Source organism: Coregonus lavaretus, assembly GCF_964263955.1.
Source record: "Coregonus lavaretus genome assembly, chromosome: 21".
Taxonomy (NCBI): Eukaryota; Metazoa; Chordata; class Actinopteri; order Salmoniformes; family Salmonidae; genus Coregonus; species Coregonus lavaretus.
This window is the reverse complement of record NC_140008.1, coordinates 7,074,840-7,088,293: the sequence shown is the minus strand read 5'-3', so window position 1 is coordinate 7,088,293 and position 13,454 is coordinate 7,074,840. Positions and strand designations below refer to the sequence as shown.

The 13,454-nt window shown below is 44.0% G+C and overlaps 1 protein-coding gene across 1 annotated transcript in view; it reads right to left on the bottom strand.

Annotated features, from left to right (window-relative positions):
• Window positions 1–13,454, bottom strand: part of LOC311148729 (unconventional myosin-IXAa-like) — a 206,571-nt gene that overhangs the window by 90,679 nt on the left and 102,438 nt on the right. The window contains exons 3-4 of the mRNA XM_084185703.1: window positions 4,531–4,625; window positions 4,316–4,378 (exon numbers count right to left, since the gene is read on the bottom strand). Of these exons, the coding sequence (XP_084041829.1) occupies window positions 4,316–4,378; window positions 4,531–4,625 (158 nt within the window). The remainder of the gene's footprint in view (window positions 1–4,315; window positions 4,379–4,530; window positions 4,626–13,454) is intronic.

Here is a 13,454-nt window from a genome sequence, read left to right as displayed (position 1 = left end):
TATTGAGGAAGTGTATCAGATATCCGATATCCGATATCCTGTGTGGTTTGAGGAAATTAAGTCGGCTTCTAGGTATTGAGGTTCGGAGAACTGAAGAGAAAAACGGAAAGTTAATCGGAATGTATAATCGGAATGTAATCTTTCTACCACAGAATCAACTCAGCGGCCTTGTGGTTAGATTGGAAGGTTGGTAGTTCGATCCCTGGTCGAGCCATACCAAAAACTCAAACAATTTGACCCGATGCGTCTCTACTTGCGTCCTGTCCAGGGGTAGTACTTGTACATCAAGATGTCACACGCTATAGAAACAGGAAATAAGCGTCTGACTTATAGGCCGTTAAGGCTTACTGACCACAGAATCAAGCTGCCTTTTAGATACTGAATCAATATTAGATAACTTATGTTGTTTATGGAATATTACAGTGAGGGAAAAAAGTATTTGATCCCCTGCTGATTTTGTACGTTTGCCCACTGACAAAGACATGATCAGTCTATAATTTGAATGGTAGGTTTATTTGAACAGTGAGAGACAGAATAACAACAACAAAATCCAGAAAAACGCATGTCAAAAATGTTATAAATTGATTTGCATTTTAATGAGGGAAATAAGTATTGGCTTCGCCAATTAATATTAATTTAAATTGAATAAAATAATTAAATTAATATTCAATTAACGCGATGGCTTCACGCATTTACTGCACATTGGACAGCAGTACATTCATGCTGCGAACAGCCCGTTCCATCTCACCCCAAATATGGTCTATTTGGTTGAGGTCTGGGGTCTGTGCAGGCCACTCAAGTAAACTGAACTCGCTGTCATGTTCTAGACAATGTTTTTCCACTCCTCAATGGTCCAGTGTTGCTGATCGCGTGCCCCCTCTTCTTCTTGTTTATGATTATTATTATTTTATTGTACTTTTTACCCCTTTTTCTCCCCAATGTTGTGATATCCAACTGGTAGTTACAGTCTTGTCCCATCACTGCAACTCCCGTACGGACTCGGGAGAGGCGAAGGTTGAGAGCCATGAATCCTCGGAAACACGACCGCACTGCTTCTTGACACATTGCTCGCTTAACCCGGAAGCCGGCCGCACCAATGTTTCGGAGGAAACACCGTACAACTGGTGACCGAAGTCAGCGTGCATGCGCCCGGCCCGCCACAGGAGTCGCTAGAGTGCGATGGGACAAGGACATCCCGGCCGGCAAAACACTTCCCTAACCCAGATGACGCTGGGCCAGATGACGCTGGATCCTGGACTTCCTGACGGGCCGCACCAAGGTGGTAAGGGTAGGTAACAACACGTCTGCCATGCTGATCCTCAACACGGGGGCCCCTCAGAGGTGCGTGCTCAGTCCCCTCCTGTACTCCCTGTTCACCCATGACTGCATGGCCAGGCACGACTCCAACACCATCATTACGTTTGATGACAACAGTGTTGGCCTGATCACTGACAACGTTGAGACAGCCTATAGGGAGGAGGTCAGAGACCTGGCCGTGTGGTGCCAGGATAACAACCTCTCCCTCAACAAGATCAAGACAAAGGAGATGATTGTGGACTACAGGGAAAAAAAGAGGACTGAGCACGCCCCCATTCTCATCGACGGGGCTGTAGTGGAACAGGTTGAGAGCTTCAAGTTCCTTGGTGTCCACATCACCAACAAACTATCATGGTCCAAACACACCAAGACAGTCGTGAAGAGGGCACGACAAAGCCTATTCCCCCTCAGGAGACTGAAAATATTTGGCATGGGTCCTCAGATCCTCAAAAAGTTATACAGCTGCACTATCGAGAGCATCCTGACTGGTTGCATCACTGCCTGGTACGGCAACTGCTCGGCCTCCGACCGCAAGGCACTACAGAGGGTAGTGCGTACAGCCCAGTACATCACTGGGGCCAAGCTTCGTGCCTTCCAGGACCTCTATACCAGGTGGTGTCAGAGGAAGACCCTAAAAATTGTCAAAGACTCCAGCCACCCAAGTCATAGACGGTTCTCTCTGCTACCGCACGGCAAGCGGTACCGGAGCGCCAAGTCTAGGTCCAAAAGGCTTCTTAACAGCTTCTACCTCCAAGCCATAAGACTCCTGAACAGCTAATCATGGCTACCCGGACTATTTGCATTGTTGGTTAAGGGCTTGTAATTAAGCTATGTATTCGGCCATGTGGCAAATAACATTTGATTTGATTTGATAATCACCTAATAGTAGGAACAGCACCATCTAAAATGGTCAGAACCTGGTAATATCAGGATGTAGGATGGAACACAAACCCAACAACTTCAATTACTAATTTATCTTCACAGGGGAAGAAAAACATCATCAAATTTAGTGAGAATACATCAGATAGGATGAAGAAACAATACTCTGAGCCGCAGCTCCATAGTACTTGTCAGACAAGGAGAACTGATACTATATACTCGTTGCTGGGGTGGCATGGAGTGTGGGGGGTCCGTGGATGGCTTTTGACCACTTCCTCATTTCTTACTCATTGTTAGAAAAAAAGTTTGGTACAAATCGAATACTAGGTACTATACAGTGCATTCGGAAAGTATTATTCACTTTTTCCACGTTTTGTTATGTTACAGGCTTATTCTAAAATGGATTACATTGTTTGTTTCCGTCATCAATCTACACAACATTTTTGCAAATGTATTACAAATAAAAAAACTGAAATATAACATTTACATAAGTAATTTGGGGAGTTTCTCCCATTCTTCTCTGCAGATCCTCTCAAGCTCTGTCAGGTTGGATGGGGAGTGTCGTTGCACCGCTATTTTCAGGTCTCTCCAGAGATGTTCAATCGAGTTCAACTCCGGGCTCTGGCTGGACCACTCAAGGACAGAGACTTGTCCCGAAGCCACTCCTGCGTTGTCTTGGCTGTGTGCTTAGGGTCGTTGTCCTGTTGGAAGGTGAACCTTCGCCCCAGTCTGAGGTCCTGAGCGCTCTGGAGCAGGTTTTCATCAAGGATCTTTCTGTACTTTGCTCCGTTCATCTTTCTAGTCTCCCAGTCCCTGACGCTGAAAACATCCCCACAGCATGATGCTGCCACCACAATGCTTCACCGTAGGGATGGTATTGGCCAGGTGACGAGCGGTGCCAGGTTTCCTCCAGACGTGACGCTTGGCATTCAGGCCAAAGAGTTCAATCTTGGTTTCATCAGAACAGAGAATCTTGTTTCTCATGGTCTGAGAGTCCTTTAGGTGCCTTTTGGCAAACTCCAAGCGGGCTGTCATGTGCCTTTTACTGAGGAGTGGCTTCCGTCTGGCCACTCTACCATAAAGGCCTGATTGGTGGAGTACTGCAGAGATGGTTGTCCTTCTGGAAGAATCTCCCATCTCCACAGAGGAACTCTGGAGCTCTGTCAGAGTGACCATCAGGTTCTTGGTCACCTCCCTGACCAAGGCCCTTCTCCCCCATTTGCTCAGTTTGGCCGGGCGGCCAGCTCTAGGAAGAGTCTTGGTGGTTCCAAACTTCTTCCATTTAAGAATGATGGAGGCCACTGTGTTCTTGGGGACCTTCAATGTTGCAGAAATGTTTTGGTACCCTTCCCCAGATCTGTGCCTCGACACAATCCTGTCTCGGAGCTCTACGGACAATTCCTTCGACCTCATGGCTTGGTTTTTACTTTGACATGCACTGTCAACCGTGGGACCTTACATAGACGGGTGTGTGCCTTTCCAAATCAATTTACCTCAGGTGGACTCCAATCAAGTTGTAGAAACATCTCAAGGATGATGAATGGAAACAGGATGCTCCTGAGCTCAATTTCAAGTCTCATAGCAAAGGTTCTGAATACTTATGTAAAGTATTTCTGTTTTTTTATTTTTATACATTTGCTAACATTTCTAAAAACCTGTTTTCACTTTGTCATTATGGAGTATTGTGTGTAGATTGATGAGGAAAATAAATGTATTTAATCAATTTTAGAATAAGGCTGTGACGTATCAAAATGTGGAAAAAGGGAAGGGCCCTGTATATTTATTGAATATCACACGAATCCTATAAATTAAAATGGCCAATTTGGGTGCAATCAATAAGCTAAAGTTCTCAGAGATCAAATTATATTTCAACAAATTAATGTTTCTGGAATGGTTATCTTATCTGTTTCTAACTAGAGAAACGATTTCAGAACAATCTGAGATGGTGGGTGTCATGGCTTGCTGAAATGACATGGAACAACCCCAAAACGACTTACAGTCATGCGTGCATAATTTTTCTCCGTATGGGCGGTCTCGTGAATCAAACCCACTATCCTGGCATTGAAAGCGCTATGCTCTACCAACTGAGCTAAAAACAAATACATCATTTCTCCCTCACCTTTCATTGTGCTCCTGGTAGACCAGACGTGACTTCTCCAGAAGGTACTTCTCCACATACGCTCTGTGAACACACACAGGAATGACTTTAGACAAGAGTCACTTTCTAAAAAAGTTTGAAAAAGAGACATAGGGGAAAGAGAGATACAGCGAGAAAGAGAGAGAAAGAGGAAGGAAGGTGAGGATGGATAAAGGATGTGTAGCTGTCTCTCTCACCCTCGGACGGTGCCACTCTCCATGTAGTTGACCTGGATGAACTTGCCAAAGCGGCTGGAGTTGTCATTGTGAGCCGTCTTGGCGTTCCCAAATGCCTGGGGAGAAGAGGAGATACATTTAGGTTTATTTAGAAATGACTGGGGAGGGGGGGCGCTGTTGGAAGCCAAGGATGTAGCACGCGTATCCCTATCGCTCCTGAGTTAGTGACCAAATTTATATATTTAACTTTGCAAAATTGCATACATTTCTGTTTGGCAGGCGTCTGAAGAGACCCATAAACAACTCAGTTCAAGTTTAATAAATTTAAATTCGTAATGACGTCAACCCGGCCAAAAACAGAGTCTGCAAGAGCAGGCCGCAACAAGCCTGCAACTTCTCCCGACTCACCCCCGCCACCGAACGCTGCCAATGCCGGCCCCACGGAAACACTGACTGTGGAGATGCTGCAATCCGTGATAGGCACCCTCAAAACCGACATTTTCGGAAAAATTGACTGTCTCTCTACCAATCTCAGGTCAGAGATATCAACGATCAAAGACGAGCTTAAAAAATCTATCGAGAGTATACAGAATAAGCTCGACGCACATGGGGTGACTTTATCGGATTTGGAGCGAGGTGCTACAGACCACAGCACTCGCATTAGCGAGCTAGAGGCTAACGTCGGCTCATTGACAACTAGGGTGGCATTCCTCGATAATAAATGCGAAGATATGGAAAGTAGAATGCGGAGGAACAACATTCGTCTACTGGGAATACCGGAGGGAGTGGAGGGCCCAAGGCCCACGGAGTACATGGCCCAGCTACTTCAGGAGCTGCTCGGGCTAGAGGAGAAGCCATTGCTAGACCGGGCTCACCGCACTCTGCGTAGCCGACCCAGGGATGGAGAACCCCCACGACCATTTGTCATCAGGGTGCATTTCTTTCACGTCCGCAACGACATACTGAGAAGATCGGGAGAAGCATCCCCTCTTCTACATAAGGGTAAAAGAGTCTCGATATTTGCGGACTACACAACAGCTGTGGCTAAGAGGCGGGCTAGCTTTGGAGCTGTGAAACGCCAACTACACGCCTGCCCGGGCGTGAAGTTCGGCCTCATCTACCCTGCGGTTTTGAGACTGACTTTACCGGACGGCTCCATGCACAGATTCGAGGACCCGGCTATAGCGGCAGATTTCATCAACAAGAACGTGAAAGCGGCTGTTGTACCGCATGGTGTGTAACAAATGGTTGGCTGGCTGGTCTTCCTAGCAGGCTAGCTAGCAGGCCGAATGGGTGACTAACGAAGCTATCTTTGCTGGGTTCGTCGACATATTAATGTCATTCTCTTTTATATCTCTTTATTTCCAGCCCAGGTTTGCCGCCTCTAATGCCAATATCTGGGGGTTTGCATGGCTGTTTCAGTTTGATCATCTGCGCCTGCTAAATGACCAATTATATATTATTATTATTATAGGTTAAACCTCTCTTAATCGAGGATAGTTTTCCTTAGACTCTGTTGGGGACCATTCTATTCATGTTTGGCTTACTCTAGTTAAATGGTCACTAATCTTAGGTAGCACAGAGTAAGAGTTATCATGCTTAGCTCTAAACTTTCTTTGTATTTAGGGTTTTGCTTGCATCTCATTTGGGGAGATGCTTCGGCAAGGGCGGGTGTGAGGGAAGGGTTTGTTCACTCTCTATTTGTATATAGTTTGTATATGTTTTTTGTGCTTCTTTGCTTGTTTTTGTTTTTTACATTTGCGCTTTTAGGTTCAACTAAGATCTTCAGTTTACATTGTACCTTGTCCTTTACACATCCCCTCTCTTTCTTAAGATATGACTCAGCCTAGTGTAGCCCATACTGCTGGAGGGAATGGCTTTAATTTTCTTACTTGGAACTGCAGGGGCATAAATAACCCAGTTAAACGTAGTAAGGTGCTACACCATCTTCATCATTTGAAAGCTCACATCATCTTTCTCCAAGAAACTCATCTGAAGGTATCACAACACTCAAGTCTTAGGTGCAGATGGGTGGGTCAGGTGTTCCATTCCTCATTTCAGAGTAAGGCGAGAGGGGTGGCTATTTTACTTCACAGATCGGTACCTTTTACATGTTCTAAGGTGATCGCAGATCCCCACGGTAGATATATAATTGTCAGTGGTAGGCTGCTCAATACAAAGGTTCTTCTTGTTAATATCTATGCTCCTAATTGGGACAATGGTGATTTTTTCAAATCGGTTTTCTCTACACTCCCAGATATGTCCACCCATATGTTGATTTTAGGAGGTGACTTTAACTGTTGGTTAGACCCACAATTGGATTGATCCTCCACTAAACCTACCACCTTATCAACCTCAGCTAGAGTTGTTCGAACCTTTATGTCTGAATTCGCAGTCTCAGACCCTTGGAGAATGGTTAATCCAACTGGGAAAGCATACTCTTTTTTCTCATCGGTTCACCACACTTTTACGCGCATAGACTACTTCCTTGTTGATGACCGGCTCCTCCACTCCATATCTTCATGTTCATATAACCCAATTGTAGTATCTGACCACGCCCCTGTTACTATGGAAGTAGCTTTTCAAAATCTTGACAATCAGCGACCGCCTTGGCGACTAAAAACTCAACTGCTCAGTAATGAACACTTTGTCAATTTTGTTTTGAGTCAAATCGACTTTTTCATGATTACAAATAGAACCCCAAACATCTCTGCGTCTACTCTCTGGGAAACTTTGAAAGCTTATATCAGAGGTGAAATTATCTCCTACGCCGCACATGAGAACAAATTGAAAAGGAATAGGTTATCTATGTTAACACGCTGTATTGCCCAATTAGATGACATTTATGCCGTTTCACCATCCCCGGATATTTATAAGGAACGCTTAACTCTGCAAGCAGAATTTGACACACTATTAACAGACCAGGTTACTGAAATGCTTGTCAAGTCTAGGAGCACTTACTATGAACAAGGAGATAAAGCCAGTAAATTATTAGCTCACAAGTTACGTCAACTATCATCATCATCTCAGATTACAAAAATCCGTACATCATCTGGGATATCATTAGATCCTGGGGGGATCAATGAGGAGTTCAAGAGATTTTACCAGTCTCTATATACCTCTGAAAGTAAAGCGGATACACTGGAATTGGATGATTTCTTCCACTCACTTTCTGTGCCTTCGGTCGGCCGGGATTTGGTTAAAAAATTAGAGCAGCCGATCACTGTTGAAGAACTGTCTAACGCTGTCAAATCCCTTCAATCTGGGAGAAGCCCAGGGCCTGATGGCTACCCGACAGAGTTTTATAAAAAGTTTATCACCAAAATAGCCCCTATTCTAATTGAAATGTACAATGATGCATTTGTAAATGGTGCTCTCCCACATACTCTCACTCAAGCAACCATTTGTGTTATTCTTAAAAAAAACAAAGACCCTCTTGACTGTGCATCATACCGTCCAATTAGCCTGCTAAATGTGGACTATAAAATTCTAGCCAAAATTCTGGCAACGCGGCTAGAAACAGTCCTCCCATCAATTATCTCTCCGGATCAAACAGGATTTATAAAAAATAGACACTCATTCTTCAATCTCCGAAGATTATTTAATATTATATACAATCCTCCTGTCGACAATACCTCTGAAGCCATTATATCCCTGGACGCGGAGAAAGCGTTTGATCGGGTGGAATGGAAATACCTTTTTTACACTCTAAATAAATTTGGCTTTGGCTCCAAATTCATGACCTGGATAAAACTTCTGTACTCATCCCCCCAAGCCTCTGTCAGGACTAATAACACTCAATCAGATCGCTTCCCTTTGCAAAGATCGACACGTCAGGGTTGCCCTTTAAGTCCCTTACTGTTTGCCCTCGCCATAGAGCCACTTGCAATAGCACTTCGCTCCAACCCCCTCATCAAAGGCATAGTCAGATACGGGCACGAACACAAACTGTCTTTATATGCTGATGATTTATTAATATACACATCCAATCTTTCTGTCTCTGTCCCTGCTGCCCTTGCCACTTTCGCATCCTTCGGTCACTTATCAGGGTATAAACTAAATCTCAGTAAAAGTGAATTGATGCCACTTAACATGGCTGCAAAAAAATTCCCTCTACATAACTTGCCATTTAAAATAGCTCACAGTAGTTTTATTTATCTCGGGGTACATGTCACAATTAGGTTTGAAAACCTTTTTCAAGCCAATTTTGCTCCTCTCTTAACCCGTACTAAGGACGATTTGGAACGGTGGTCTTTGCTACACCTCTCCTTAGTTGCTAGAATTAACTCTATTAAAATGAATACTCTCCCTAAATTCTTATACCTCTATCAGTGCCTTCCAATATTTCTACCCAATGCATTTTTCAAAAAGATCGACGGCCTAATTATACCCTTTATATGGGACAAAAAGCCTCCTAGGATGCGAAAACAGCTCTTGCAGAGGCCCAAACCAGACGGCGGTCTAGCTCTACCAGATTTCAGATTCTATTATTGGGCCGCTAACCTTAGGATCATTCAGTACTGGTTGCAGAGCAGAGTGATACTCCCACCCCCAACTTGGCTGGAGATGGAGGCTGCCTCGTCTACACCGGCATCATTGTCTTCCCTCGCTCACTCCTCTATTACAGGCCCTTACTCCTCCTTCACCAATAATATATGTGTCAAAACAACATTGAAGATCTGGAATCAATTTAGGCGCCACTTTGGGTTTCAAACAACCTCTTCCTTGGCTCCGGTGGCCTCAAACCCAGCTTTTCCCCCATCTATGATTGATGGTGCTTTCTCAACATGGTCTAATCTCGGTATTAAAAGATTCAGAGATCTGTATACTAACAATACATTTAGTACGTTTCAACAATTATCAGCTAAATTTGGTCTCCCCAGACATCATTTTTTTAGGTTCTTACAAGTCCGGAGTTATGTCCGCAGCATAGATCCAGGATTCCCCAACCTTTCTGGTGGAACACAGTTCGACACATTTCTCACCCCACTTCCTAATCAGAAAGGCACATTGTCAATAATCTATAGTCAAATTTGCTCACTACAATCCATCTCATTAAACAATATCAAATCCTCTTGGGAGGAGGAACTGGGTGAGGAAATACCTGATGAACTATGGGAAGGGGCACTCAAAAGGGTACATAGCTCTTCTATTTGCGCTCGACACGGCCTCATCCAATGCAAACTCATTCATAGGGCCCACTGGACCAAAGCAAGACTATCAAAAATTTACAAGGATGTGAACCCTAATTGTGTTCGATGTAACCAGTCCCCTGCTAATCATGTGCACATGTTTTGGTGCTGCCCATCTCTTGTTGGTTTCTGGAAAGACATCTTTAACACACTCTCAGAATTAAGCGGTACACAGATCGAGCCAGACCCTCTCATTGCATTATTTGGAGTTTCCTTACCCACAATACAATTGACCAAAATGAATAAGGATGTAATTGCCTTTGTCACGTTGTTAGCGAGACGATTAATTTTACTTAGATGGAAATCCTCTGCAGCCCCTTCTCATGCTCTTTGGATTAAATCTATTTTGAATTGCATAAAGTTGGAGAAAATAAAACAGACACTCAATGGGTCTGTAGACAAATTCTATGCAAAGTGGGCTCCCTTCTTTTCTTATGTTAAAAGAATACATTTCCCTGCAGTTCCAGAGTGATGTGTATTTATATATTGGTGATGTAAGAAGCCTGGTATGTGCATATACGACATCTCGGATGTTAAGGATGGTAATAACTGTGCTAGCTGACCTATAACAACTGGATCAAAACATATATTTTTCCTTTTTTTTTGTAAATTTTATTTATTTTATTTTTTATTATTATTATTATTTTTTGTTTGTTTTTTGTTTTTGTTTTATCTTATTTATGTATTTAATGTCTATTTTTTCTTTCATGTCTGTCTCTCTATGTCTTGCTGTATCGTTGTCTTCAAATTGTTGTTCCATATTCATACCAAATAACTTCCAAGTGCAATTATCTACTAAATGCTGGTACTGAAAATTCAATAAACAAAGTATATAAAAAAAAAAAAAAAAGAAATGACTGGGGAGAGGAGGAGGAGATACCTTTAGGTTTATTTAGAAATGACTGGGGAGAGGAGGAGATACCTTTAGGTTCATTTAGAAATGACTGGGGAGAGGAGGAGATACCTTTAGATTTATTTAGAAATGTGAAACAGTAGCATGATGAAATACAATCATTTCAAAGAAAGGAAAAAAGCATTCAAAAAGCAAGTCAATAAATCAATGAACGAACACATAAAAACACAGCATTGAGCTGTAACTTCACGACAAAGGTTGAACTAATAAGACCCTGATGAAGACAGCTTGCTGTTGAAACATTGGTAAATTAATTATTGCATCGGAGATACTAGCATGCGGCTTTCCTTTTAAGTAAACTAAAAAGCCCTCAGGAAAATCACAATATCCACAGAGGGAACGCACACATCACAGCTCCCAATCTGGAGTCACCAGGTACATTTACATTTACGTCATTTAGCGACTTACAGTTAGTGAGTGCATACATTATTTTTCATACTAGCCCCCCGTGGGAATCGAACCCACAACCCTGGCGTTGCAAACACCATGCTCTACCAACTGAGCTACATCCCTGCCGGCCATTCCCTCCCCTACCCTGGACGACGCTGGGCCAATTGTGCGCCGCCCCATGGGTCTCCCGGTCGCGGCCGGCTACGACAGAGCCTGGATTCGAACCAGGATCTCTAGTGGCACAGCTAGCACTGCGATGCAGTGCCTTAGACCACTGCGCCACTCGGGATAGCAGAGCCATGAAAACAGCTTGCTTGCGCCACCCCCAACAGTGGGATGCACAGTGTGAGAGCTCCTTAACAGGTCCGTATTTCTGTTGGCCAGGTCTCAGAATCTGGGACTACAGTACACTTTACTAACCATCAGCCACCACATGTCCTAATGCCCATTATGAATGGCTCTGCTATCTGTCAATCACAGCAGGTAAGCCAATAGCAGTGGGCGATGGAGGAGAGGACCATGACCTAAGGGGTTATCCCTCCCTACCTATATCCCTCCCTCCCTCCCTATATCCCTCCCTCCCTACCTATAGTGGGGAGAACAAGTATTTGATACACTGCCGATTTTGCAGGTTTTCCTACTTACAAAGCATGTAGAGGTCTGTAATTTTTATCATAGGTACACTTCAACTGTGAGAGACTGAATCTAAAACAAAAATCCAGAAAATCACATTGTATGATTTTTAAGTAATTAATTTGCATTTTATTGCATGACATAAGTATTTGATCACCTACCAACCAGTAAGAATTCCGGCTCTCACAGACCTGTTAGTTTTTCTTTAAGAAGCCCTCCTGTTCTCCACTCATTACCTGTATTAACTGCACCTGTTTGAACTCGTTACCTGTATAAATGACACCTGTCCACACACTCAATCAAACAGACTCCAACCTCTCCACAATGGCCAAGACCAGAGAGCTGTGTAAGGACATCAGGGATAAAATTGTAGACCTGCACAAGGCTGGGATGGGCTACAGGACAATAGGCAAGCAGCTTGGTGAGAAGGCAACAACTGTTGGTGCAATTATTAGAAAATGGAAGAAGTTCAAGATGACGGTCAATCACCCTCGGTCTGGTGCTCCATGCAAGATCTCACTTCGTGGGGCATCAATGATCATGAGGAAGGTGAGGGATCAGCCCAGAACTACACGCCAGGACCTGGTCAATGACCTGAAGAGAGCTGGGACCACAGTCTCAAAGAAAACCATTAGTAAACACACTACGCCGTCATGGATTAAAATCCTGCAGCGCACGCAAGGTCCCCCTGCTCAAACCAGCACATGTCCAGGCCCGTCTGAAGTTTGCCAATGACCATCTGGATGATCCAGAGGAGGAATGGGAGAAGGTCATGTGGTCTGATGAGACAAAAATAGAGCTTTTTGGTCTAAACTCCACTCGCCGTGTTTGGAGGAGGAAGAAGGATGAGTACAACCCCAAGAACACCATCCCAACCGTGAAGAATGGAGGTGGAAACATCATTCTTTGGGGATGCTTTTCTGCAAAGGGGACAGGACGACTGCACCGTATTGATGGGTCGTGGCTGGGTCTTCCAGCATGACAACGACCCGAAACACACAGCCAGGGCAACTAAGGAGTGGCTCCGTAAGAAGCATCTCAAGGTCCTGGAGTGGCCTAGCCAGTCTCCAGACCTGAACCCAATAGAGAATCTTTGGAGGGAGCTGGAAGTCCGTATTGCCCAGCGACAGACCCGAAACCTGAAGGATCTGGAGAAGGTCTGTATGGAGGAGTGGGCCAAAATCCCTGCTGCAGTGTGTGCAAACCTGGTCAAGACCTACAGGAAACGTATGATCTTTGTAATTGCAAACAAATGTTTCTATACCAAATATTAAATTCTGCTTTTCTGATTTATCAAATACTTATGTCATGCAATAAAATGCAAATTATTACTTAAAAATCATACAATGTGATTTTCTGGATTTTTGATTTTTAGATTCCGTCTCTCACAGTTGAAGTGTACCTATGATAAAAATTACAGACCTCTACCTACATGCTTTGTAAGTAGGAAAACCTGCAAAATCGGCAGTGTATCAAATACTTGTTCTCCCCACTGTATGTACCTCCCTCCCTACCTATATACCTCCCTCCCTCCCTCCCTATATCCATCCCTTCCTATATACCTCCCTCCCTACATATATATCTCCCTACCTATATACATCCCTCCCTCCCTCCCTCCCTATATACCTCCCTCCCTCCCACCTTACCTCCCTCTCTCCCTCCCTATATACCTCCCTCCCTTCCTATATACCTCCCTCCCTACCTATATACCTCCCTCCCTCCCTCCCTTCCTATATACCTCCCTCCCTCCCTCCCTATATCCCTCCCTTCCTATATACCTCCCTCCCTACATATATACCTCCCTACCTATATACCTC